Here is a 27,434-nt window from a genome sequence, read left to right as displayed (position 1 = left end):
TACATACATGCATAATTTTATTTGTATGTCATCTTGTTTCCCAAGAAAGACAGATGTCAGCAAAAAAGCAAAACCTTTCCATAGCCAAAACCATGCTCGAGGCAACTTACAACATGCAAAATACCATATAATTACAAACAAAGCAAACGTAGTCATAAACAATAAATAAACGTCAAAAAGTACACAATGAATTGAACAGTTTCCACATAAATAATATCAAAAATAAAGCTACAAAACATTCATATCAATAACTGCTACCAAAAAAAATATCGATAATAGCAACCCCCCAAAAATACCCGAGTCCAAGAGTCTGTTCAACAGCCTCAGCTTCTGCAGCTGGAGTCAATCAAGGCCAGGTAGAAAAGGGCCTGCAAGGCAGGGAGCAGGTCTTTCAGGACTCACAACCAAGAAGTGTATTTTTAAAAAACACAGATAACTTGAATCAGAATTTGGTCAAAGTTATATGAAAGGGAGCATCCCCAAGTTCATTTTAACCAGAGTTAACAATTTTATAGAATGATTCATTCAAGAGTAAGGTGTGTGAGGATGGGATAGAATGTGTTTTCTCTTTCTCACACACTCACCCAAACCTTAATTTTCTGATTTTTAGTGCTTCTGGAACTTTAATATTTTGCACATACAGGCAGGAAAATGTTGAATGGGTCAGGACATCAGTTTAAAGCAAATGCTTTAGCAGTGATATAAATATGTGGAAGAAGAATATAAATGTGTTTGACTGAACTTCTTGGTGTTGTCCACAGCCTGTTGTATAGCTGCCATTGTAATGATCAAATTACTCTGTTTCAGGATATTGATTGGGTGCAGACAGAAAAACATGTGTTTGAACAGGCATCCAGTAATCCGTTTTTAGTTGGCTTGCATTCCTGCTTTCAAACGACAAGTCGGTAAGTGAGCAAATCCTTATCTTTTTACAAAATTTAAGATAACTACTTTCAAGAACCTTGATGGACACGGCAATCTCTGCATATCTGTGCTAGAGCTTTGCTACCAGAGTGAACTGAAGTGAGACTTATATTCTGTACAGTGGAACCTTGAGTTGTGGCCGTAATCCGTCCCGGAGGCACGTCCGCAACTTGAAGCATTTGCATCCATAAGCGCCGCATGTACGAACGGTGAAACCCAGAAGTAACCGTTCTGGTACTTTCGGGTTGCCGTGGGACGCAACTTGAAAAGACGTAACCTAAAGTAGATACAACATGAGGTATGACTGTAGTCTTCTTGACTCCAGGAGAGTGAATGGCTTGCTGCCATTGATTATTTCTCTTTGGCCCTTGTTACCATTCTTGCTCAAAGTTTACATCTCTCTAACATGTCTGAAATGTACTTTTCTGTGTTGTTGCTATTAAATTTATATACCACCCTTCATCCAAAGATCACATGGCAATATGCAACATAAAAACACAAAAGACATGATGTAATTGGAAAAAGCAATAAGTCTTTTCAAGAATTATTCTAGTGCTAGGGGATCCTCATTGCTCTGTGTCCTGGTCCATTGCACCAGAAAGCAGGGTTCCGTTGGTTTAACAGAGCTGACTTAGATACTAGCACATTTTATCAAACACACATGAGCAAAGCATGCATAACATTAGACACTTTGGCATAGGAAGTAGAGTGTCCTTGTTAAGATACCAGGATGGAAGAACAGAAATGGGGGGGGAAAGTGAAATAAAAGGCAAATGACAAGATAAGCTATTAAAGTGTGGTGTAGTGGTTAAGAGCGGTGGACTCGTAATCTGGTGAACCGGATTCGCTTCCCCTCTCCTCCACATGCAGCTGCTGGGTGACCTTTGGATAGTCACACTTCTCTGAAGTCTCTCAGCCTCACTCACCTCACAGAGTGTTTGTTGTGGGGGAGGAAGGGAAAGGAGAATGTTAGCCGCTTTGAGACTCCTTCGGGTAGTGATAAAGCAGGATATCAAATCCAAACTTTTCTTCTTCCAGAAGGGAGGGAATTTTATAAAATAAGTAAAAAACATGAGGTGTAGTGGGCCATTAACAGCAGTACAGTATAGTAAATACTGCTTTATATGTCAACAGAAGTCTCTTAAACGGTTTACAAATCCCAGCGAAAAATCAACATGAGAAATAAAATGCAAATTCCTCATTCAAAAATGAACAATGCTACTTCGGTTTGATGATGCTTCTACATTTGGAGGGAAATGGTGTGTGCGAGTAGTAGTGGAGGCTGGAAAGTGTGTTTGTGTATAACTGAGAGAACGTGCAATAATATATCTGTTAGAAGATAGTGCAGGATACTGTCATCTACCTATCCTCATTGTGATCTGTCCAAAAAGAGAGAGCGAGAGCGCAAGGGTTGTCATCAGAGTGAATCCAGAAGAAGATAGAGCAGGCATGCATCAGTCACAGAAGAATTTACTGGGCAGGGAGCGGTAGATGGGGGGATGCAGAGACAGGCACTAAAAGCTGGGAGTTCAAAGAGTCAGTCAGGCTCAATGAATGCCAGCAAAACTGCTCTCCTGAAATCACACTGAGTTCTAGGCTTCAAGATCATTTGTAGTCTTAGGGCAGATCCACACCATACATTTAAAAGCATATCCAATGCACATTTAAAGAACATGACTCTCCGCCAAGTATCCTGGGAACTCTTCTTTCACAGAGCTACAAGTCCCAACATCCTTAACAAAACTGCAGTTCCTAGTATAATACGGGGGATAATTCATTTGCTTTAAATGTGTGTTGGGTGTGCTTTAAACATATGGTGTAGATATGCCCTTAGAACTAACAGAAGATCAGATGGAAATGGTGTGGTAAAAACTAGCTACATGATTCCTCTGTTGACCCCAAATGAAGATTTTAAGATGCAGTGTGCATATTTAACATGCTTTTGAACAGGATATAAATTTGGACGATTAAAAGGCCCTTCTTAATTAATCCTCTTCTAGAATGCGCCTTGGCATTTGTGTGAGTTTTTATTTATTAATAGTGCCTTCTGTCTTTTCATTGGATGACATCTTTATGCATAGCACAGCTTGAAAAACAGTTTTGGGTTCTTTTGGGAACACACTTAATAAACTCTTAGCTGCCGTCAAAGTACTAATGGATTTTTTCTTGTCTGCATGAGCTGAAATACTACTTCAGGTTTTTTACCACTTCAGCTTTTAATAGTCGCACAAAACTTATTGTCAGGTTCAGGGGTTGAGACTCATCCCAGGAGACTTTGCAGTGGTGTCCAAACTTTTTTCAAAGAGGACCAGATTTGATGAAGTGAAGGGCTGAGAGGGCTGACCAAAGTTGTTGACCTTTTCTTAGGGTTGAAGTTGTTCAGTTTTTTTTAGGATTGAAGTTGTCAAGGTTTTTTTGGGTTTTTACCCCAGGAAATAAACTGCCACAGGGGCTGGATTAAACCAACCGATGGGCTGGATTAGGCCCCTGAAACGAACTTTGGACATGCCTGCTTTAGGGAATCTGAGATATTCTTAGACATTCTGGGGGATTTTCTAGTTTGTATGCCTGGCACTTCTATTGATGCCCTGGTCGCATTTTACAATAGTTTCCTTGTGATCATAGGGTATTGATGGTGTTCTTTGTGATGCCTGTTTACAAATAAACAACGTGAGCAGAGGAGAGCAGGCAGGCAACCAAACGGGCTAGTCTTCAAAGATCAGCCACCCAAGAACTCACCTGCTTGAAGCTGGCTGTTAAAAGGCAGCCTTGAAGAACTGCAAGAATGTGCTTCTTGCCAGCTAGCTGCAAAACGTAGCCTCATTTCTTTGGCCATAATTAAACCGCAAAGCTGTTTCAGTTCCTGTCCCTCCCTGCCCAGGTTTGATACAGATCCCAGCTATCGTAGAACTCTAATCAATCACCTTCAGTGATCAAATGATACTAAAGCTGAAAGGTAAAGGGCCATTTTGCTTAACCGCATAGCATACTTACAGCAGTATTTTAAAAGCTTTCTTCGGTTGACATGGTTGTAGAAGTACTTGATAGGGTATTGTCTTGAGAATATGTGGAAGTTCTGTGTGGCTGTCTAGACAGAGATTGTGTTCAAATTGGATGTACAGGGCATAACAAAAATATAATTCACAGCTGGAGGTGTTCACAGCATTACAGATGCATCTCACTATTTTTTGGCCTACACAAATCTGGAGTGGAGTCGCTAAGACGGTTGGATGGTGCCTTATATGTCTCCTTCCGACAACTCCTGCAGCCAAGCTGGTTCCAAACGTATTCCTCTGCTTTCCTTTGCACCACATCAGCAAGGCTGAGAGGGGGATCTGGTTGTCTGAGCACTGAATTCTGACTCCAAAAATTCAGTGCTCCAAAAATTTATTGAGCAGGATAAAATAATTGCAATGTCCTGTGGCTTAAATTCCATTAACACCCCCCCCAAAAAAACACTCAATTGAGGACACCATACCCAACTTAAAATAAAAGAAAGTTGACCACCTGCCTCTCCAGATGTGAAAGTCTGAATGTCACAGTTCAGAAGTCAGTGTGTTTATGTGTCCATGAAAATGAAGCATTTTGGAGTGGATGGGTTTGGGATTTATTCCATTTCTACTTGTACACTGATTACAAAAGACAGCGAGGAGATTTTACACGAGAACAAGTACAGCCCACCCTTCTGAAAGGAGAGGCCATCATTCATTCATTCGTTTGTTTATTTACTTCTGTAAACGTATATCCTGCCCTTCCTCCTAAAGGGATCTCAAGGTGGCTAACAGATACATATTTCTGACAATGCAGAAATACCAATAAAAGCTTACAAAACAACCAAAGTAAAATAGCAAAATCAGTGGAAAGATTCTTAGACTCCAAAGTCTTGGCACAATAATGAAAGCCCAGGAGGATATGCTCTCTCATGAAGATCAAACCATCCTATCTGCCTTTTATCAGTTTTCCTATCTTCCATACTTTCTGGACTTAAAAATGGTATCCTGTCCCCAGGTCTGGATTTATTGATCTTAAATAAGTGTAAGGGACAGCTATTCCATATGCCATCAACATTACAAGCTGAAGTCTTGATGTGGCCCAAAATAAAATGAATGTATTCCTATATACGTTGCTTTTTATGCCATAATATGTCTTAAACAGGAGACAATGTTTTTCAATAGTAAGACACTAAATAGACTAACAGCATACTGTTGGAGTGTGTTCCACAAAAGTGAAATAAGAGGGTTGGTGAACCGTTAATTGTCTTCTGTAATTAGAATGTTACATGACTGCTTAATGCTGATTGGCTTGTGTGGGCAATTTCCTCAAGCCAGATAATCAGAACTTGCATGTTATACTTTCAGGTTGTTTCTTGTTATAGAGTACGTGAATGGGGGCGACCTCATGTTTCATATGCAACGGCAAAGAAAACTCCCTGAAGAACATGCAAGGTATTTTAAGTGGCAGCTAAAAATGCATTGTTCTCTTTTTGCAGGTGCCAAAAACTTGTTTAAATCAGCTTAGTTCCACTGAAGTTCTAAGTGTATTGTTAATGCCTTCGGCAATGTATGGGTTGCCTTAAAGAGTTTTACTTAGCAGGCAAAACGTTGATCTCCCAATTCTAGAGTCTGGATACAATCCCTTGGCTCCTATTACCTGGAGTTCTTTTCTGCTGAACTTCTGTGAGATTTCTTATGCTCTCTTGTTGCCAGTTTGTTATATTGCCCTTTATTCTTTCTAAATGTGGCAAGGTTGGTGCCACAAGCACATATGAAACCAATTTTTCTGTGGAGGCTGGTCCATTAGGACAAATGAGGCACTGCCCCACCAAGCTTATTCTGCCCTCAGTCAGCCCCAGCCTGCTCGCCTTTTGCCCTGGAAGAGCTCAGCAGGCTGAAGGAGGATGGGGACAAAACTAGAATTACCGTAGTTTGGGCAGGGCACACCTTTATCAGCACAACCAGATGCCTTCATCTGCCCCAGCTGCAACAAAATGTGTCTCTCCAGTATTGGTCTCTGTAGCCACAGCAGGCACTGTAACTCCAGTGGTTTGACTTCACCCCCGAAGGGGCACTCTTCCATTGTCTCCTGAGACAGACGGATGCCAACGTGTCACTAGCTCTGGCTTCACCTACTGCTCTGGCTCACCTCCTACCACCCAACAATTCTCAATGGGTGACAGCCACCACTGATATAAGAGTTATCAAAAGAGCATGGCATCCTGTTTGGGGTTTGATTTAAAGTGAGATACTGGTTTAAACACTTAGCATGTGAGCTTCTGAATCAAAACAAGATTAGTGTAGATGCTCCTCACATTCGGACTGGAGAGTGTATTTTTTTTTTAAAAAAATGCATTTTATTAACACTGCTCTTAAAAGTCACTGTTTCATTTAAGGTTCTATGCTGCTGAAATCTGTATTGCTCTCAACTTCCTACATGAGAGAGGCATAATCTACAGAGATTTAAAATTAGACAATGTTCTCCTGGATGCAGAGGGTCATATCAAGTTAACAGACTACGGTATGTGCAAGGTAAGTTTACTCTTCAAGCCTTTGGGCTTTTTTCATCATAGTGTGTTTTTTTTAAAAAGCAGAATTGATTATACTGGGAGGAATTTGAGAAATGTTCTCGCACTTTTTTTCTCCCATTGAAGTAACTATCAGGCACATTACTGGTCTTTGCAAAAGACTTTCCCTTGTCTTTGTACTTCCTTCTAGCCGCAGTGCAGTTACACTTCTGGGAAGGGTGCATACATAGGCCAGTCCCAGCCTTTCCCACAGCCCCTTAGAAGCATGAGGTACGCCTTATTATTTCCTGCTGTACCTCTATCAAGCAACACACCCTCCCTCAATTTACTCTATTTAGGGTGCCTCCATAGCGCATCAGGAAGCCACTGTGTAGATGTTCTCCCATCCCTTAGCATGAGAATGGAAGGCAAAATAAAAATTAGCCAAAAATACTGAAGGTAAACAAGAACTGTGCATGGTGTAGATAAAATGGTGCAATGGTGTAGATAAAATGTAAGTTTCTCAGACAGATAATACTAGAACTCAGGATCATCTATTGACACTGATTAGCAGAAGATTGTGGATAGTTAGAAAATAGTAGTACACTACATAGTACATAATGCACTAGGGGAAAATTAAAGCTTCTAGTTTAGAAGACTTTAAAAGGGATTAGAGGAGATGTCTACCAATGGCTACTAGTTGTGGTGGCTGTGTGGAACTGCCATTCACCTGCATGGAATTCTGTGCACTCACCTATTGCTGCCAGGCTAGTGCTTAAATAACAATGCTATAAAAATAAATTCTTCAGAGTAACAGCTTCAGTTGCATTAAGTGGTGTGTGTGAAATGCTTTTACTTACTTTGCCAAACCTTTATTAGGCATTACAAGTATAGGCCATCATAAACAATAATGGAATATCCATATACAGTGGTACCTTACAGACGCTTCAAGTTCCAGACGCTTCAGGTTACAGACTCCACTAACCAGAAATAGTACATCGGGTTAAGAACTTTGCTTCAGGATGAGAACAGAAATCGCGCAGCAGAGGCAGCGGGAGGCCCCATTAGCTAAAGTGGTACCTCAGGTTAAGAACAGTTTCAGGTTAAGAACGGACCTCCGGAACGAATTAAGTTCTTAACCCGAGGTACCACTGTATAAAGTTTTAAAATACATACAAATAAACAGCCATGTAAAATATATAATGTGTGAAATGCTGAATTTTTCAGGTTTTGTGGAGGAGTCCTGGGAGTGTGGCATCTCCTGCTCCTGACTAAATGGAAATTTCGGAAGGTCATGTTTCTTTCGTGTACATAAACTGTTGTGTTTTATTTCTGCAGGAAGGATTGGGCCCTGGTGACACTACAAGCACTTTCTGTGGAACACCAAATTACATTGCACCAGAGATTCTACGAGGAGAAGAGTACGGTGAGTTGTTATGTAGTGTGTATAATGATTTAATTGCTGCAAGTCATTAAAGTTCTAATTTCAAGAAGCTATTGATGTGCTGCTTATTTATTTATTTATGTGTATGTCTTTCCCCTAATAACTAGATGCCAGGTTAATAGCAGGATTTGTATGTTACTTACTTTTTTGTGTGAAGGAAAATGTTGAGTTCTTTTTAAAATGTGCATTGTTCAGAAGAATTGTAAGACTGGCTCAGTACTCTGTGCCTGGAGACCAGGTAGCAAAACTCAAATGAAGTTTTTTAAAAAAGAAGTTTGCCGTCATCCTCTGTGGTTCAAGATGTAATGGCATGTAAGCTAACAAAGAGCAAAATTTACAGCAGCACAGAACAGCTAAAGGTCGAGTGATGTTTTCCCTCCTGCCGCATTGCTGTTCTGTGCTGCTGTAAATTTTGCTCTTCCTTAGTTTTGTGATTTTATTTTATGATTTTAATACAATATATTAATGTAGCATTGTATCCAATTTTAATCTTACTCAGAGTAAACCCATAGAAGGTAATTTACATGACTAACTTAAATCCACTAATTTCAGTGCTCTGAGTAGGACTAACTTTGGATACAACACACAATATATATTTAGTGAAGAATGTAAGTATAAATAACAAAGACAATATTAACTTTTTTGCTGTTTGTGTTTGGCTTTATTTTCACAGAGGGCACAAAGTGCTCAGTGATTTGTAAAACACACAACAGAAATGAGTACAAACAAGGATATGAAATGATGCTTGAATGTATGTGCTGCTTGAACGTATGAATCTCAAATATTTTTACAGGGTTCAGTGTGGATTGGTGGGCACTTGGTGTCCTAATGTTTGAAATGATGGCAGGAAGATCTCCCTTTGATATTATTACAGACAATCCAGATATGAACACTGAAGATTACCTCTTCCAAGGTATTGCTGTTTAATTTTGTATGTATGCATTTCTTGGATTTATATCACATGCTGAAAGTCAGTGGCTCTCCAGGATCTCGTACGTCACCAACTACCTGAACCATGGTTGCTTCTTGGGCAGGCTTCCTCAACCTTGGACCTTCAGATGTTTTTGGCCTACAACTCCCATGATCCCTAGCTAGCAGGACCAGTGGTCAGGGATGATGGGAATTGTAGTCTCAGAACATCTGGAGGGCTGGGGTTGAGGAAGCCTGTTCTTGGGCATTCTGAGACAATATAATGAAATAGCACTTTCAGTTTTATAAGTGGCCTGTATGAGCTAGTGGGATTTGCCCGTCAGGACAATTTAATAATTCTGTGTACTTACTAATTAGAGTACTAATTACTAATACTTACTAATTATCTACTGTTGTCCCATTACTATAGAACATCTGCTTAGAACTTGATCTTCTCTTAAAGTGCTCCCCAAATCCACTCACCAGTAGAGGACACCCCTTCCCCAAGTTTTCTTGTAATTGCAAAGGTTGTTAAAGGAGGAGAACTGTCTGTCTGGATTTGCAGAAGGCATAAATGGTGCCACATCTGCAAAGTCTTTGCTGGAACTTAAACAATCCAGGCTTCTGTCGTACAGAGAACTTGGGAAATGGTAACGACTACTTGCAAATCCCCATCCACACCTCCACAAACTGAAGAGGCAAAAGACTTGGGCCATTTCTTGTCTTCTAGAAAGCCCCACAAGAGGTGAAACAATATTCTGTCCCATCTCATAATCCTCTGGTACATGTAGAGGAGAGGGAGAATAGCTTATCTTAATCCACTTTCTCCATATCATGCATGAAGTTATACACTTTGATCATGCCCACCCTTACTTCTTTTTAGAAAACCAGAAAGCCCCAAATGTTGCAACAGATCTTCATAGGGAAGTTGTTTCAGCCTCTTAATTGTTTTAGTTGTCCTTTCCTGAACCTTTTCAATCTTTACAATATTATTTCTGAGGTGTGCCAACCAGAACTGTACACAGGTGTGGTTGTACCACGTTTTGTATAACAGCATTATGAAACTGGCAGTTTTATTTTCAATCCCTAATGATCCTTGACATGGAATTCACCTTTTTCACAGCTGCTGCACACTGGGTCAATATTTGTGTTAACGAATATACTTTGTCTCTAAATTTCACAAAGCAGAATCACAAACTTTCCAAACCATGCCCACTTACTGTAATCTTCTATTTGCTTCACTCCAATTTCTGCTTTCCTGTTAGAGGCAAGCTTTCCTCTTAGTGCTGAATAATCTGCTCATTCCTGGATTGTTTAGCAAGAATGGTACTGTATCAGAGAATAACATCTCTTTTTTTAATTAAAAAATCTCCTTTTAACAGTTATCCTTGAAAAACCAATCCGAATTCCAAGATTCCTTTCTGTGAAGGCATCCCACGTCCTGAAAGGATTTTTAAATAAGGTAAATTCTGCACACCTGATCTTTTGTTCTTGTTTGTTCAAAACCACTTATTTGACTGATTTCTCTCTGCTTCCTCTATTAGCCCCGGAACAGCCATTCTTCTCTGGTTGGCATGGAATATATCCACGTGATGGATTGTGTTCAGTAGTTTGCTTAAGGCAAGGCATGTGACTAACTGAACTGTTGGAGGTCTCTCTTTTCCTTAGTCTTCTCCTTCAGTTCAGCCCTTGCCTGAAGCAGATGTTGTCATCCTCTCCCTCCTTTTCAGCTTTGTGCTCAGGTTCCTGTGAACTTCATCTTCCATCTTTTCCTGTATTTCACTGCTTCCTTTTCTTCAACCCTTTTCCCCTGTTTGTTCAGCTCCATAAAAAAAGAAGCAGCGTTACTTGTACTGGCCTTTTCTTCTTCTTTCTCACTGGGAGTTTCTGAGCCACTTTTCAAAGGCAGCCCCATGTAGCATGTGTTACAGTAATACAAACGGCATGTAACTGTGGCCAAATAAGACACCTCAAGGAATGGGCGCAGCTGGTGCACTAGCTTTAGCTGTGCAAATGCACTCCTGGCCACCGCAGAGACCTGGTGACACCAAACCCCAACACTCTGGGCAAGTGTCTTCATGTAAATATTAAATAGCATGGGGAACAGAACATAACCCTGAGGGACCTTGGAGGCCAATGGCCAAGGCATCAATCAGAATTCTCCCAGCACCACCTTCTGAGTACAACTATCCATGAATGAACAGAGCCACAGAGCTTTATCAAAGTTGTCTTAATCTCACAGATTTATTACTGATGCCTCTCTTGACATGGTGCTGTTCATTGGCCATTCTTTTTCTGCCAGTGCGAAGACTAGAAGAACAAGCAATAAGCTGGCCTTTGTTTCCACTTCAAGGCAAACTTTTTTGGCATAGGAAGAACTAATAGACCTTTTGTCAATTTTAAAAGCCTTTTTCCTCCTTTCATCCCCAAAGACTTTCGTATCGCTCCAGGGATTACAGATCCAACAAACTGGTCTGGACCAGAATCCAGTTCTCAAGGCACAAGCCATTTTCTTGCTTCAAGACCAGCAACATCAGCCAATCCAAGTCAGGGAAACGACTTCTGATGCCCAGATTTTTATTCAGATGGCTGTCTCTACTCTTCTTACATCGCCCTTTTAACTCCTTTATTTCTGTTTTTTACACTTGAAAAGAATTGGCGCTTCCCTCCCACTGGAGAAGAGGTGGCCAGTCATGTTCTCCATTGTTTTCCTTCTGGAGTAATTTTGAGGTTTTATTGTTCAGCCTGCGCTCTCTCTCAGGGTTTGGCCTTTTGTAGCTTGGCTATGGACAGAACTGGAAGTGGATCTATCTATCTATCTATCTATCTATCTATCTATCTCCACCCAACAGTTCAGCTAGTCACATGCCCTTGCCTTAAGCAAATCATAGAACGCAACCCATCACGTAGCTGTATCCCTACGCCAACCTAGAAGGTTCATTCATGGTAAGTGACCAGTGTGTCTTTCCCTCTCATAATTATAATTGTTTTGAGCATTTTAAATGTTGTTGTTTTTTAACAGGAAGCTGTTTTTAGTGTCACAATTATGGACATTGTGCGAATGGATATGATTTTCTCCAAATTTCACAAAGTAGAATCCTAAATAAAATGAGAGTAGTAAAATATAATGTCTAAAATTACAGAGCAGGTCTTATAAGCCCTTATCAGCAAGCATGCAATTCAATAGGCAGTTAGATATGGTGTGTGACCCTAAGCCTGATGATCCACAAGCAGTTCTCAATAAATTCAGTGGGACTTTCTAAGCATGATTAGCTAATTTAATGAAAAAGATACATTTACTTAGGTAATTCTAGCAGTTTTCTTTGAAAAGAGTAGGTGATAAAATAAGACCAAAGTTTTCTTAATCATAAATGGTACCTGTCAGGGAGGAGTTAGAAGTTTTCAGTTTATCAGAGGGAGAAAGCATTCCCCAAGGGGGGAAGGAGAGCAGTGAACCTAATAGAACGGAGCAAGAGGAACAACAGGGAGGGACCGGCTGTTCACAGGAAAGGCAAGGGTTAAGTTCTAGCTCAGATTCGGAGGAGGGGAGATACAGGCCAGCTCTAGCCAGGAGGTTAGAAAAAAGAGCGGGAAAACGAAGGGAAAGGCGCCTTCGCCATTTTGAGGGTGGCTGGTCACGGAGAAGCAGAGCTCAGAAGGTATCTGAAATAAGTGACTCTGAGGAATAATAGTTAAGAACTGTTTATAAGATTATTTTGTTAATACTCAATAAAAAGTTATAAAAGAACAAGAAGCGTTTGTGTGGTGATCTGAAGAGGACAACGACCAGTCCTGACAGTACCAAAAGAGCTTCTCTCCCAATACAAATAGCAGCTTTGGAGGGGTGAATTTCATAAGAACTGCAGCCTGTCTGTGTTGGGGGAATAAACTCCTTTCACTATGGCCCTAATGCTGAGTGGGCCCTCTAGTGCAGATGTGGGGAACCTGTGGCCCTCCAAATGTTAATGAACTACAACTCCCATCAGCCCCTGCAGGCATGACCAATGGCCAGAGATAATGGGAGTTGTAGTTCAGCAACATCTGGAGGGCCAAATGTTTTCTACACCTGCGCTAGTGGTTGCTAGTTGTGATTTTTTTTTTAATGCTAATTATACTTTACAGCAGTTGTAGTTTGGCTCTACATATTTGTGCTTGTACTTGTAGCTGTTGTTTATATTATGGACAAAATTAATTTTGTTCTTGCCTCTAGGATCCCAAAGAGAGGCTTGGCTGCCAACCACAAACTGGATTTTCTGATATCAAGTCTCACACATTCTTTCGCAGCATAGACTGGGATCTGGTAAAGTTCAATTTCATATGTAACCCATTGTGGTGGTTCTTAGTTTAAAGTATTGATGCAAGCCATTATCACACTTAGCAAGTATTCTGTCAAAAATCTACAAGAAAATACAAACAAAAATCTACAAGACTCAAGGCAGGGTGCAGACGAAAATGTCTTGCAAACTTTAGAAGGAGCTGTTTAAAATGTTCTGACAGCTACCCTATTCTATTGTTAAACTGCTTAGGAAACTTAAATAAAAGGTGTGGAATAGTTAAACTTAACTTGATATAAACAGATGGACTCTAGGTTCTAGGATACCAAATGTTATGCTAGCTGTTGGAATATCTTAGCAAAAATTAATTACAGGTGTGTAGCACAAATTTATTACGGTATAAGCCTTCATTGGCTTGAGTCCACTTCATCAGGTACACTGCAAATATAGCAGAAGCAGCATTTGGGTTAGAGATGGTTTGTAATGGGAACCAATTTAGAGCAGAGAAACACACAGACTTCATCACATCCAGCAGATGTCTTTCCCAGGACATAGCTTTTATATAGGCCTGCAGCAAACCTGGCCTGTTTTACTAGCTTCCCCACAATGAAGAGGACCAGAGATGTGCATTATGAAAAAGAACAAACCCAAAGGGATCTTAAGTTTCTGTCTCTTTCTCCCCATTTCAGCTGGAAAAGAAGCAGGCAACCCCTCCATTTCAGCCTCAGATCACAGACGATTATGGTCTGGATAACTTTGATACCCAGTTCACCAGCGAACCTGTGCAGCTAACTCCAGATGATGAGTATGTTCTAATGTTGTTAAGCATGCTTTATAAGAAATGTATATTATGCAGGTCTTTAGACGTTATCAGATCTGATTTTGTGTGGACTGAATAGCTACTAAACCTGGTTATGCTCCTCATCAAAATAAAAGAGTGATAGAGAGCTTTTGTTGCATTCACAGGCAGTTTAAAACTAAGAAACCAAGGTGATAGTGTAGGAGAGACAACAGGGCATGGGACCAAGGGAAAGAGACTTCTGTTTTGGCAGCCATATACACTTCCATTAAAAAATGTTAAGCAAATGTTCACTATGTAGAAAGTAGCATATAATTTCCATATCTTGCATCACTTCCCTGCTTTTCTAACATTGGGAATGAAAAATGTAGGTTTCTATGTCTTTAGGCTGCCCTTATATGGTTATTCTTTGCTAGGGATCAGGATCCAAAGGATTGTAAGTGTATTAGGGTTTTTCCTCCCTCCTGCTGCAACCCCTTGAGATCCCCTTGAGGAACATCTGATGTCACATGAGGAGCAGGAGCTACAAAACAAAGCAGGCAGTATTCCTTTGTCACAAAGGCATGCACTTCAAGCTGTTGAGATTCCAGTCTGAGGTATCTCCACACTGATGAGATTTGTACCTGCACAGAACAACTTGGCAGATTTGCAGAGATTTAGTCAGTAAACTAATGCTCACACCTCCGTCCATGCAAGGGGAGATGCTCATAGTGAAAGGTGTAGCATGTGTGCCTTTCCACTTGCTCTTCTAACTATCACAGTAGCTTTGTAAAACACTCCGCACTGAAGTGCTCACTTCAGTCTTTTAGTTAGATCTGTTTCTTCTGTTATTTTCCTTTCCTTTGGCCTCAAGTCCCAGGTTACTGCTGTTGGTCTGTAAATGTTTAGCAGAAAGTTACAACTTGGACAGCTGTGTGTATGTAGTGTAGTAGCCAGTCATCAAGTACAGCCACTTTTGTGAATGGAAGCTCCCCATACACTCTGTTTGGCGCCTCAAAACTGAAATCAAAGACTTTGGCAGCAGATTTGGAAATGGTGTTTTGATCTGGGTCAGCAACTTCTGCCATTTGCTTTCTAGAGTTGCATGCTCTTGCAATGAACTGTATCCCCCCACCCCACCCCACTCCGGTGCCACCACATATTCTGGGGCTTCAGTGTCACGCTGCCAAACCCTTCTCGTGGCTTTTTTTTACCACTGAGAGGTGAAAATGCCTTTGGTGATATCTAAATACTCTGCAAAGGAGGCAGATTCCAGAGCCGAGTGTAAGATGTCATCTATGCAGTTACGCAACCTTCCTCCATTGCTAATACCTCTTTCATCTGGCAGTGGTTAGAATCGGAGTGGCAAACCTGTGCCGCTTCAGGTGTTGACCTCCCAACTCCTGTCAGCCCCAGACAGTATGGCCAATGTCCATTGTTAAGATCGCAGAAGGGAAGGACGTCTCTTGCAAAGACCTGTTTCTTGTTGTCTGATGTAGAGAGGTATATATCCTTTTAGAACATCCAAATTTCTTGCCAAGGCTTTACAAATTCATGTAATAAAACTTAAGGGGGAATGGGAGATCATTTATCCTGTAAAGGTCGGGGACTAGAAATGTAAACCACTATTACAGTATTAGCAGTATCCTTGTTATTAATATTTTTGTGTTTGTAGTCGTGGCTGCTCGCTAAACACAATAAATTGAACTAACTGACTCAGCTGGCTGACAGTATGGCCAATAGTCGGGGATGGTGGGAATTTTAGTATCTGGAGGGCCAAGGATGAGCCCACCCCTAGGTTAGAAGAAACTAAGTGGGATGGTGCTTGTCCTATTGCTTTATGCCTTGCAGGGGGTTGGATTAGATGACCCTTGGGGTCCCTTCCAACTCTACAGTTTTATGGTATGTCCTTTTCTAGGAAGGATAAGCACCAGTTCCCCCTGCTACAGAAGTTCTAGAGACTTCTGTAATGCCTCTGCACAAGTGCAGATCCCATCTGTGTGGCTGCACTGATGACCATTTAGAGGTAGAATTGTGTGTCTTACAAAACACCAAAATGGTTGCAAACAATAGATAATTGTGTATGTGTGTGTGTTCCATTTTCAGAGATGTAATAAAAAGAATAGACCAGTCGGAGTTCGAAGGATTTGAATATATTAATCCATTGTTGCTGCAAACTGAGGAAACAGTATGAGAGAATGGCATCGACACAGAGGACAAATAATGTGAATGAACTTTGACATTTAATCCTTAACAACAGTATATGCATGCAAGGCTGGGGTAAACTGTAAGGTTTTGAGTGGAGACCAATGATGATAATTGCTGCTGAAAAATCAAAAAAACATGATTTTGGTAGGTGTCTTCCTCTATTTTTTTTGGAAAAAAAGAAGTTTGGGGCACTGACAGAGCTGGCTTCACAAAGAAATCTGCATTTCGTGCCTGCTTCATCAAGGATCAATAGTTGTTTGCATCCTTGGAAGAGAGATTCCAAACCACTTTCAAAGCTGCACGCTTCTGATGGACATTTTCATGCAACGAGCTACTAGAACAGTGTAACATCCTGAAGAATAAAATTGTTAGTGGTGTTGAAGCTTACTTTAGATGCCTTTTTTCACAAGTGGTACCTATCTTAAATGTCTGTTTTTTATATATATATATATGTATTACATATATATATATAATGTGGAATAAAAGGAGTTGTGTTTTATTAGCAATTAAAACAAGTTTGGGTACAGTATTAAGTGCCTAAATGGATAAACTGCATAAAAATATTCCGTATTTGGTACACTTGATAAACCCTGGTAAGTTCTGGTTAAAGAAAAAAGTAGTATTTTACACATGGAACATAACAACTAACAGCTGCTATCTAACATTAACTTATATCTTCATAGAACTTTTAGACGGGACTTGGATCTCAGCAATAACAATTCCAAATTAGAATTTATCAATTGAAATATCTAGATTATGTTTAATGTGGGAGAAAACAAAATTTACCAAAATCTCATTAGAAAATTTAAATTTGCACATGGTGGATTTCTGAAAATACTTGAGCAGTGCCTACAATGTCTTGTGTTGTATACTAGATTTTTGAATAATATTTTTATCAATGCAATATTGAAAAGGAACAATGGAAGTGTAATAGATCATAGCCTTAAAGTTTTAAAGAAATAAATTATAGGATATCCATCAACATATTGCATTTTTTTCTGATAAAGCACACCTCCTATTTAAAACTATCTGCTTTGAAATGTTCAGCATCTTGTCACTAAGCTCTACAGGAGGATGTTTGGTAAACACAACACTCAAAGCAGTAATATAGTGATGGAGAAAATGAACAGATGTATAAATATTGTATGACTATAATATAAAATATGTCCATATTTCCTCTTTTGAAAATGGAGGATGTTGCATCAGGTTAATTGTCTGTCAGCTTTGGGAATAAAAATGTGTCCATTTGTTTGATGACAAACAAGGGCACGTTGCTATCTAAAACCATTCAGAATTATTGGTCTCTATGGGAGATAACAAGACACCGTATTTCTTTTTTCGTAGATTTTCGTTGTAACTCCATTGAGTAGCTTGCAGTTCTGAGGAAGAAAATTCTTCAGGAAGGAGAGAAACCCTGTGTGCCATGATATCTCACCCAATTCGGTATAAAATGCAAGACAACTTGCAACCGTTTTCACATTACTTTTATTGTATAGGTTTCTCAGGGTACAGCATTACATTAGGTGCTGAACATGACATCTCAGTTGCATTCAAGTCCATGAGGTGCTAGGATAAGACTGCCAAATCATGGTATTGAAAAATCTTTCAAAGAACCATCAGTTAAGACTATATTTTGTATGTCCCTTACCCTGACCACTGAATTAACGCACATCTGTGATAATTCAACTTTATTAGTCCCATCCAGAGTTGTTGAAAGTTGCTCTCTGAACTATCTTTTTTGTATTAAGCAACATATGTTCTAACCAGCACTAAGTAATTCAGTTAGATGTACTTTCCTCAAATGCTTGGGGTTTAGATAACCAAGTCACCTAGCTAAGAGAGAGTCTTGATTTCTTTTTAATTGAATCATGCAAAAGATTTGAATGCCATTTTTCTTCTCCTTCTCCTTGGTGAACCCTGACTGGTCTGTGTCTCTGTATCTTGGATTCTCAGTGTTCCCTGAATGTTTTGTGTCTCTGTATCTTGGATTTACAACTGAGCAGCTGGTTTTGCATGGTGATGTGACCTACGGATGCTGTCTGGTTCTGGGGCTAAGGGGGCTAGGCAAAACATGAAGGGTTCTTTGCCCTGAACTTCTGTGATATCAGAACATTAGAGTAGGGCAAGTACACACACTTGCTCAAGACAAAAACCAATCCTTGATTTATTTACAATTGAAGGCAATTCACAATGTTGCTGTGTTGCCAAATAAGTTGCTGGTTACAAGTCAGTTGCTTGTGTGCAAGTGTATGACTAATGTTCTGTTCATGATGAAGGGGAAATTTTTTATATAAAGTACTTGTTTTATAAATTAAAGAACAAATGAAGGATGTAATTAAATGTGTGGTTTAAAAAAAATCCTAATATATTGCAAATGGATCTGGTAATGATATAATTGTCTTAGTATGTAAATGAAATGTAAATGAAAACACTCTAGCTAATTTAATGATTGTAAAACAGTAAATATGTTCTTGTAGTTTTGTATAATTAACTAGTTGAGATCTTTGGCCAGTTTTATTTGTGCAAAAGATGGTATACTAACCCGTAAACAGCTAAGATCATTTATATTCTTGCACATCTATTAAAGACTTTAATGAAAAGGTTTAGACTAATTGTTTCACTAAGCAGACATTTCCCATATAATTTGCTTTGCCACATGTTCCATGTGCCAAAAGGACTTCAGCATTTTATACCTTTGTATGCTATACTGAATTTATTGTTTTGAAGGAAACCGTGACAAAAACAGATCTTCTATTTTAGGCTCTGTTACTTAATGTTAAAATACTTCTTACTGGCCTGTTACTGATAAGATCAGCATTATTCTTGTTGTAAAGGTAATAACAGGTTCAGTTTGTATCAGGTACCAGGTCTTGGTGAACTTGTGCTGAATTTGCTAAGGTATTTGTGAAGCTATACAGTAAATTGACTGAGTATCTTAATGAAGTACATCGTACAAAAGCATTAGTGAGCAATCTGAATAAACACACAGAAATTGCAGCGGAGGAAAACTGCTAGCTATCTTTTTATTGAAAACTTTGTGGCTGGATGACTATTTAATTTTCAACAAACCTCATCCCCTAAGCACCCTGAAGCAGATAATTTTGTTATTAGATTTTAAACTCTGTACAGTCATGGTTCATAATATGTCCCATAGAGAACATACACTTCAGTAGTGCTTTTACTAGAAAAATAAGTCATGTGCATCCAGACTTCACTGAGGTTCCCACAGACATTTACAATACTGACCCGATAGCAGGATATACATAATGAAATATGACATGGCACTTGAGCACCTCCTTCTTTAGTTTTTTTGATCTGTGGTAAATTGCTGCAAATTTATTGACTACTAAGAACCATTGGCTGTTCTCTGCTATCTTCTTTGTTACCAAATTACATCTACATCACTTTCAGACAAACATTTAGCAAGATGACCATCAATGTCCAGTTTTGACCACCTGAAATTGGAAAACAGAATTATCAGACTTGCAGATTTTAGTATATGCATTTATGGCCTTCCCTTCCCCATGCGATCTCAAGGCAGATTAGATAACACTGAATGTCAATTCGGCTGTATCACGCAGGAAAAAATATCATCAGTAAGAAACACTGCAGAGGGTGTGATACTCTGAACCATAGCTGTCAACTTTTCCCTTTTGCAAGGAATCCTATTCGGAATTAGGGAATTTCCCTTAAAAAAGGGGAAAGTTGACAGCTATGCTCTGAACTCATCCTTCATCCCATCCCGAAGGCATGTGCAAAAAGGTGTATCTTGATATGTTGCAGTGTTAGAAACGGAGATATTAAAGCTAGGAGCTAAATGGCACCTTAAACCTAGGTCATGGGCGCAACAACGGAATGTCTAGGCACACTTTTCTATAATGAGAATACAAAGCTGAAAATGGATGAACTGCAGCTAATATGTTCATTTTTCACATGGTCTATTCCTGCCTCTGCCCTGCCCCTAATATTCTTCAGAGGGTCTTGTCTCGAATCTTCAGAAAGTAGCTGGAAGTGAGGAGGCAGAAAAAGGTCCTCCTTTCCTTCCACATTGCAGTTTTTATCTGAAATCTTAGGTGCAGTACTGGGCCCGAGATCAGAAACTGCTCATGCTAATGAAATTCCCTCTCGCAAAATGCGCCTAGAACAATAGGAGTTTCAAACACTGGTCTGTTGCCAAAATGCACCTTGGAGGGGTGGAAGGGCCTTCCACAACCTGGAGACCACCACTGAAGACCCTCTCACACCCTGCAGCAGAATCATCAGCCATCCCTCCCCTGTAGATCTTAACACCCGGGAGGTGTTACATGGGAAGTAGTACATCTCAATTTTGTGTTGAAATGAGGAAAAAATGCCATGCAAATGAGGGTATTAAAAATGTATTAAAGTCTCCCAATACAAAAAAATTGTGTTTCTATTTTGCGTTTGTTAGGGGAAATCTTCCATGTGCCGTTTACTAACAATTTCTACCTTCCATCCTCCATTTGGCAAGAGCAGCCAACACCCTTTTCTGTCTTCCCATTGCTTTGTGCCCCAATTTCTTCCTATTGGATGTGGCAGTGTTTCTCAAACTTGGGGTCTCCAGCTGTTGTTGAACTGCAGTTCCCATCATCCCTCACCACTGGTCTTGCTAGCTAGCTAGGGACGATGGGAGTTGCAATCCAACAACACCTGGAGACCCCAAATTTGAGAAACACTGGATGTGGTCACTTCCATGTGTGTGTGCTGTGGATGTCATGACGAACTGAAAAATGAATTTGAGTAACATAACCAATACTTACTTTCCAGTAAAGTGGATCTGACACATGGGACACTGGCTGAGAGCTAAGATTTCCTCCCTGTGGTCCTCTGTTTTTTCTTGGTTGCCGACACTCAAACAAAGAGCAGGAGATTCCTGCACAGGTAACACTGATGTGGCATTGTTAGGCTGGCACAGCAAAGTACTTTGCTTATCATCATTTGATAGTGTTTTATTTTCCTTTCTGCTTTTTCCTTCACTCTGTGTTGTAGCCCCTTTCCAAAGCTTTTCAAACACAAATACTCTTGGCTGGCTCTGTGCAGCTGTTGATGAATGTCCTGGTGAATTCTGCTGGGTTGAGTGCAGGCACATTTCAATCATTTCTCTACCTTCCAGCTTAGGGGAAAGATGATTGTTGTGTCCAGTTGTTGTTTCCTCAGCAGTATATTTACCGGCTGAAATGGGGTTTTGCTTGGGAACAGGAGAAATAACACTGAATCTCCCATCTGCATCATTTCCTCTTTCTATCAAACTAAGAGCTTGATTTTCAGGAGGTTTTTTACTTCTTGAATTATTTGTGTGGTAACGTGGAAATGGAGTCCACTGAAACTGTTTCATTCCAATGTCAAATGTTTCTGGGGCTGGCTGAGTTTGTGAGCTCTGGAACACAGACAAATTAAAGTTTTGCTAACTCTGTAGATTTCAGAAGAATATATAAAAGAGGAAAGCCAGTAAGATACCATAACCAGTGCTGGGTTTGAATGTGGAAAATACAGTTTGAAAGAGCTCCCAAGATATGATCTATCACTTACGGTTCGAATACAGAAAATTTTTAACCACACTTCATAAGTTTATCCAGCTTACCAATGGCAGGATGTTTGTGTTATCACCAACACAGCCTTGTTTAAGTGTCACTGTAACTATTGTGCCTTTGCATAATTACCACTGTCCCTTTTGCATTTCGCTTGCCTCTGACTTTAGTCCTCACCATTCTGCCTTACCCACAATGTGTATGTGTGTGTGTGTGCATGTTGTCATGCATCCAAGGTGGATTCTGATCAACGAAAGCTTATGCCGTAATAAATTTAAGTCTTTACAGTTCCACAAGACTGTTTTGCTTTTCTTTCATTCTCTAGTGGCTCCGTGGTGGAAACAGCCTTTAGTTCTGTCAAGTATCTCCTCTTGGTTGACAGGCATGGAAACTAATGGACGTGACTAACTTGGGCCTATTAATTTCAATGGATCGACTCCGAGTAACACTTAGATGGATTCAACTCTTGTGCACACGCCTACGCATCCTCCCAAAACCAGTTAAGTGTGTCATCAGTGTCTTGTGACCATGTTCCAGGACTTTAAAGCCAAAACCACTGCCAGAGGCATGTCAGTTTGGCATAATAGGAGTGTATGCTGCCTCTTCTGCAAGTTTGACATGGGGTGCTGCGGCAGGAATGGGGGTGGTACTTACTTTGTAATAACAAAACCCAACTCCCATTCCAGTGGTCCTTCTAAACCCATGCTGTTGCCAAAATTCAGTCTCACTCCCAAAACCTGCACTCAACAATATGAATAAGCATACCTTCTATACTCTTCCATACTAAAAATTCTAACACCAACCCTTCCTCACACCGTTAAGGCCCCAAGCAGCAGTGAAACCAAGTTTCACAGGACCAAACAGAAAACTTCCCACATCAAATGTATTATTACACAATGCCCATTAAAACTTAATACAAATATGCAGGATTTCGGCATGGGCAGTTGTGGGATATGGTGGCCTTTTTATGCTGTGCTATTACTGCTATGCTTGTAGCTGCTTTTTATTACATCCAAATGTGGCTTGAGATGCCAACTGCCTCTCTCCATATGAAGCAGATCCTGCAATTTGTCATATATGGCCTTGTTTCATGTGCTGCCTCCATGAGAGGTCCAGTGGGTGGCAACACAACAACAGGCCTTTTCAGTGGTGATTACCCACTTAGGGAATCCAGCTTTCTAAAAATAGAATTGCCTTTTAGATATGTCTTTGTTTTATGCCGGTTATAATGTGTGTGTTTGTTTATATATTGTAAGGCACTTTGAGTTACCTTGGTAAGAAAGTGACAAATAAATTTAATAAACAGTAATCAAAATGATTTTATATATTTGTTGCTAGACTGGGAGTATGAGTTTGTGGCCCAGAGTTATTTTATTATCCCACTGCTATACATTTTGTGGATTTTGTACTGATTAACTGAATTGTCAATCCATGTTTCATATTGTTTGCATTTCCCCTCCTATTATTGTCATTTCTGTTAGCGTCAGCCAATTTGGGCTTCCTCCTGGAGAAAAAAAAGCAGGGTACAAATAAAATGATGACGTATGAAGTACAGCCTCTTGTCCAACTTTATCCTCCTAAAGTTCAAGGCTAAATGCAAGAAGTTTGCCTTTCTGGCAGGTTTTACTGATGACTCTGACAGGCTCAGTGTATCACAGCCAGCATCAACTGAGAGGGTTCCTTCCATTGTATCACATTCTTGAAGGCATTATAAAAAGCAAATTAGGGCAGTGGGGAGCTTCTCTACCTTCAACCTTATTTTCAATTATTTTTCCATTGCATGTTACTCTCCCTTTAAAGTGAATGAAGATGAGGACTTGTTTTTAATCTTGAGATAGTATCTTATTGGTCAATAAGTATCTTAATGGTTAATAATAATTCAAAACACGTTTTACCTTTGTAAGAAACTTGGGAAGGTTGACTACTTTTTCTAAACTCAAGCGATGCAGATGTGGCTCCACAGACTTGAGTAATGTTATCCATGCGATTTCAGCACCGCTTAAGCCTTGCTCTTCAAACCAGCAAGAGCTGCCGGAAAATGTACTACAAAACATAAAACTCATGAATAGCATCATTTCTCTACTGTTACATCTTGTCAGAACCAGCCCAGTGCAGCTCAAGCCACTTGCAAGCTTGGAGTGGAATTGTTGAGAATCCTACATTTGCGAGGCAATCTTGGTAACTGCACACTGAAACCAGTACGAAAGACAAACAGAGAAGGCTCCCTTTTAAGGTGCTCCAGATTGAAAAAATCCACAACTGTAACAGTAAACTCTTCAAAAAACAACAACCACTAAGTGGCCACTATTTGCAAACATCAGGTCCTTTGGTCTAAAAATGAAACAGGAGACAGATACAGTGGTACCTCAGGTTACATACGCTTCAGGTTACAGACTCCGCTAACCCAGAAATAGTACTTCAGAACTTTGCTTCAGGATGAGAACAGAAATCGGGCTCTGGTGGCGCAGCAGCAGCAGGAGGCCCCATTAGCTAAAGTGGTGCTTCAAGTTAAGAACAGTTTCAGGTTAAGTATGGACCTCCGGAACGAATTAAGTACAGTGGTACCCCGCAAGACGAATGCCTCGCTAAACGAAAAACGTGCAAGATGAAAGGGTTTTCTGATTTTTTAGCCGCTTCGCAAGACAAATTTTCCTATGGGCCTTTCTCGCAAAACGAATTTTTTTTGAGTTTTTCCCCACAGGCTCCCTCTAAACTTCAGCGGAGCGGGGCGGGCTGGGAGGGAATCCCTTGGACCCCCGCCGGACTTCCCGAAGCTCTTTTGAAGTCCGGCGGGGGTCCAAGGGATTCCCTCCCAGCCGCCCGCCTTTAAAAGCACTCCGGGGAACGCAGCAAAGCACGGCTTCGCTGCTTTCCCCAGAGTGCTTTTAAACGTGGGCGGCGGTGAGGGAATCCCTTGGACCCCCGCCGGACTTCCTGCAGCTCTTTTGAAGTCCGGTGGGGGGAGAAGGGCTTTTCTTCCCACCGCCAGCCTTCAGAACAGTCTTCTGAAGGCTGGCGGTGGGAAGAAAAGCCGTTCTCCCCCGGCCTGCCTACAGAAGAGGTTCGAGGAAAGAGGTGAAGGAGCGCTGCCCCTTCACCTCTGTCCCCGGAGCTTGCCGTTCTCCCCCGGCCTGCCTTCAGAAGAGGCGGTCTCCATAGGAATGCATTAATTGATTTTCAATGCATTCCTATGGGAAACCGTGCTTCGCAAGACAAAAAACTCGCAAGAAGAAAAAACTCGTGGAACTCGTGCGGGGCACCACTGTACTTAACCTGAGGTACCACTGTATAGGCAACTGCTGTAGTACTATGCAATATAACCAAAGCCTAAACGTGTGGCTTATGTTATTTAACTTACAATTGTAAATAATAATATCAAATTAATTAGCCTCTAGTGATGACAAGTCTTGCTCTACTTAATCCTAATCATAAAAACCTGAGGCACTTAACATATACACTCTATGGACACTCCTCACCTCTCGTACACAATGACCTCTCAGATTGTTCAGCTACACACCCCTTGCACATGACCAATTCTTAGGTAAGTTTCGAGCATTTATTACAACGTTCTGTTAACTGGTCTGCGTTGACAGCAAAACAAAACTTCTGAGGATTTTTAATAGGTCATGTATTAATATTAATACAATATACAAGTTATATGAGAACAGCCCTCATCATCCTCCTAACAAAACCCTGAGGCTTTGCCCCCCCTTCTAATGCACATCTAATTCCTCTTTACGCTCAATCACCTAAACACTCCCATAATACAAATCTTAAAAGGAGAGGTTTTTTTGTGCCTTTACTGCTGTAACATGTTTATTGGTTTAACCTATTTTGTTCTATTGAATGATTCAAGGGGCTCATGCAGGGCCGGATTTAGGTTTGATGAGGCCCTAAGCTACTGAAGGTAATGGGGCCCTTTATATGTCCAGCTGTCCTTTGTCAACAACAAATTGTCGCGGTTTTTCGTGTTGGATATACTGTATGCTATATGGTAAGGAGATGGCCACTGGTCCCATCACCTCCTGGCAAATAGAAGTGGAAGAAATGGGGGCAGTGAGAGATTTTACTTTCTTGGGCTCCATGATCACTGCAGATGGTGACAGCAGCCACAAAATTAAAAGATGCCTGCTTCTTGGGAGAAAAGCAATGACAAACCTAGACAGCATCTTAAAAAGCAGAGACATCACCTTGCCGACAAAGGTCCGTATAATTAGAGCTATGGTTTTCCTAGTAGTGATGTATGGAAGTGACAGCTGGACCATAAAGAAGGCTGATCGCCGAAGAATTTATGCTTTTGAATTATGGTGCTGGAGGAGACTCTTGAGAGTCCCATGGATTGCAAGAAGATCAAACCTCTCCATTCTAAAGGAAATCAGCCCTGAATGCTCACTGGAAGGACAGATCCTGAAGCTGAGGCTCCAATACTTGAGAAGAGAAGACTCCCTGGAAAAGACCCTGATGTTGGGAAAGATGGAGGGCAGAAGGAGAAGGGGACGACAGAGGACGAGATGGTTGGACAGTGTTCTCGAAGCTACCAGCATGAGTTTGACCAAACTGCGGGAGGCAGTGGAAGACAGGAGTTTCTGGCGTGTTCTGGTCCATGGGGTCACGAAGAGTCGGACACGACTAAACAACAACAATATGGTAATTTATGGACCTAATAGGTTATTTGCCTATTTGCACATAACAAAATATGTATTTTATCAAAGTAATTGTTCCAACCAGTCTGTGCAGAACGTAGGCACCCTATATATAGAAATGAGCAAACCTGTGATATTTTAGGGAGCAAGCGGGGCCTATTACTTACATCATAGGAGCCTACACAGCACAAAACACTGTTGCTGTATGTACGTTTTATTTTATTTGTTTTTTAGCTTGTATTTTGGAAATGTACATCCAGTGTTTTTCCTTTAATTTTTTGGGGGGCCTCCAAGAGAGGGTGAGCACCCTAAACTATAGCTTGTTTAGCTATAGTGGAGGACAGAGGTGCCTGGCGTGCTCTGGTCCATGGGGTCACGAAGAGTCGGACACGACTAAACGACTAAACAACAACAACAACAAATCCACCACTGGTCATGCCTTGTTGCAACTCGCCTCATCCCAGTTAACTTGAAGCATATGCATCTCTCGCGCGCGCACACTCATGGAGCGATCCAATCATTCCGCACTCATCCACCTGCGCGCGCGCGCGCACCCCCCCCCCCCGGCGCGTTCCTAGGCCTCGCGGCGGGCGCCTGCGCATTCGCACGCAGACTCCCCACCCTCCCGCTGCGTGTCTGAAGGAATCCTAACCCGGACTCACGGTGCTCGGCGAGGAATGGCCGAGGGGCGGCCTTCCGCCTCTTCTTCTTCCTCCTGCTGCTGGTGTGGCTGCCGCCTCTTGCGCTTGAGGCTGAGCTTTCCTCCCCGGCTGCTGCCCCCGTGTTCAGCCCGCTCTTCGTCAGCCATAGCTTGGTCTCCTTCCCCCACCCCCCCACCAAAAAATCCCCGTGGGGAGGAATTACGGGCCGCCTCCTTCCGAAAAGGCGGGAAGGGATTTTCTGAGGGGAGAGCTCGCTCGCTCAGCAGCCCCAGCTGGTGGCCAACGGACCGCCCTGCTCCCAATGCGACCGAGAAAATGGCGGGATGTGTGCTTTTTAAAAAATATATATTTATAATAATTATAATAATAATTTATTATTTATACCCCGCCCATCTGGCTGGGCCTCCCCAGCCACTCTGGGCGGCTTCCATAAAAACCAAAAATACAGTAAAATATCACACGTTAAAAACTTCCCTGAATTACTCCAGCCCCTTTAAAAAAATTCTCGTCATCCTATGGAGGGCAAGGCTCCCCCCCAAAAAAAGG

The 27,434-nt window shown here is 41.0% G+C and overlaps 2 protein-coding genes across 8 annotated transcripts in view; one reads left to right on the top strand and one right to left on the bottom strand.

The window, feature by feature from the left end:
* Nucleotides 1–16,634, top strand: part of PRKCZ (protein kinase C zeta) — a 106,426-nt gene extending 89,792 nt beyond the window's left edge. For 6 of the 7 annotated variants that reach the window (XM_053400676.1, XM_053400673.1, XM_053400674.1 and 3 more), the window contains 9 exons: nt 808–905; nt 5,283–5,369; nt 6,314–6,449; nt 7,763–7,850; nt 8,662–8,781; nt 10,160–10,239; nt 12,988–13,077; nt 13,741–13,856; nt 15,936–16,634. In XM_053400676.1, the coding sequence (XP_053256651.1) occupies nt 808–905; nt 5,283–5,369; nt 6,314–6,449; nt 7,763–7,850; nt 8,662–8,781; nt 10,160–10,239; nt 12,988–13,077; nt 13,741–13,856; nt 15,936–16,023 (903 nt within the window). In that variant the 3' untranslated portion in view covers nt 16,024–16,634. Of the gene's footprint in view, nt 1–807; nt 906–5,282; nt 5,370–6,313; nt 6,450–7,762; nt 7,851–8,661; nt 8,782–10,159; nt 10,240–12,987; nt 13,078–13,740; nt 13,857–15,177; nt 15,333–15,935 lie in introns of all 7 variants that reach the window. The other variant, XR_008331897.1, reaches the window with a different exon arrangement.
* A 730-nt stretch (nt 16,635–17,364) lies between these two features.
* On the bottom strand, nt 17,365–22,220 carry FAAP20 (FA core complex associated protein 20). Its single transcript, XM_053400685.1, has 2 exons — nt 20,816–22,220; nt 17,365–19,492 (listed from the first exon to the last, which is right to left on the bottom strand). The coding sequence occupies exons 1-2, from the start codon at nt 21,388–21,390 to the stop codon at nt 19,420–19,422; spliced, it is 648 nt and encodes a 215-aa protein (XP_053256660.1). The 5' UTR covers nt 21,391–22,220; the 3' UTR covers nt 17,365–19,419.
* Nucleotides 22,221–27,434: the final 5,214 nt, after the last annotated feature.

The sequence above is a fragment of the Podarcis raffonei genome, chromosome 8 (genome assembly GCF_027172205.1).
Source record: "Podarcis raffonei isolate rPodRaf1 chromosome 8, rPodRaf1.pri, whole genome shotgun sequence".
In the NCBI taxonomy this organism is placed as follows: Eukaryota; Metazoa; Chordata; class Lepidosauria; order Squamata; family Lacertidae; genus Podarcis; species Podarcis raffonei.
The sequence above is the reverse complement of the archived record's forward strand: the minus strand, read 5'-3'. Positions and strand labels throughout refer to the sequence as shown.

Excerpts from the sequence above, each read along its gene's own strand:
- FAAP20 (XM_053400685.1), bottom strand. The coding sequence starts at position 21,390 with ATGAAACAGTTTCAGTGGACTCCATTTCCACGTTACCACACAAATAAT. Across the intron at positions 19,493-20,815 it reads CAGATCCACTTTACTGGAAA|GTGGTCAAAACTGGACATTG; the intron begins GTAAGTATTGGT and ends TTCCAATTTCAG.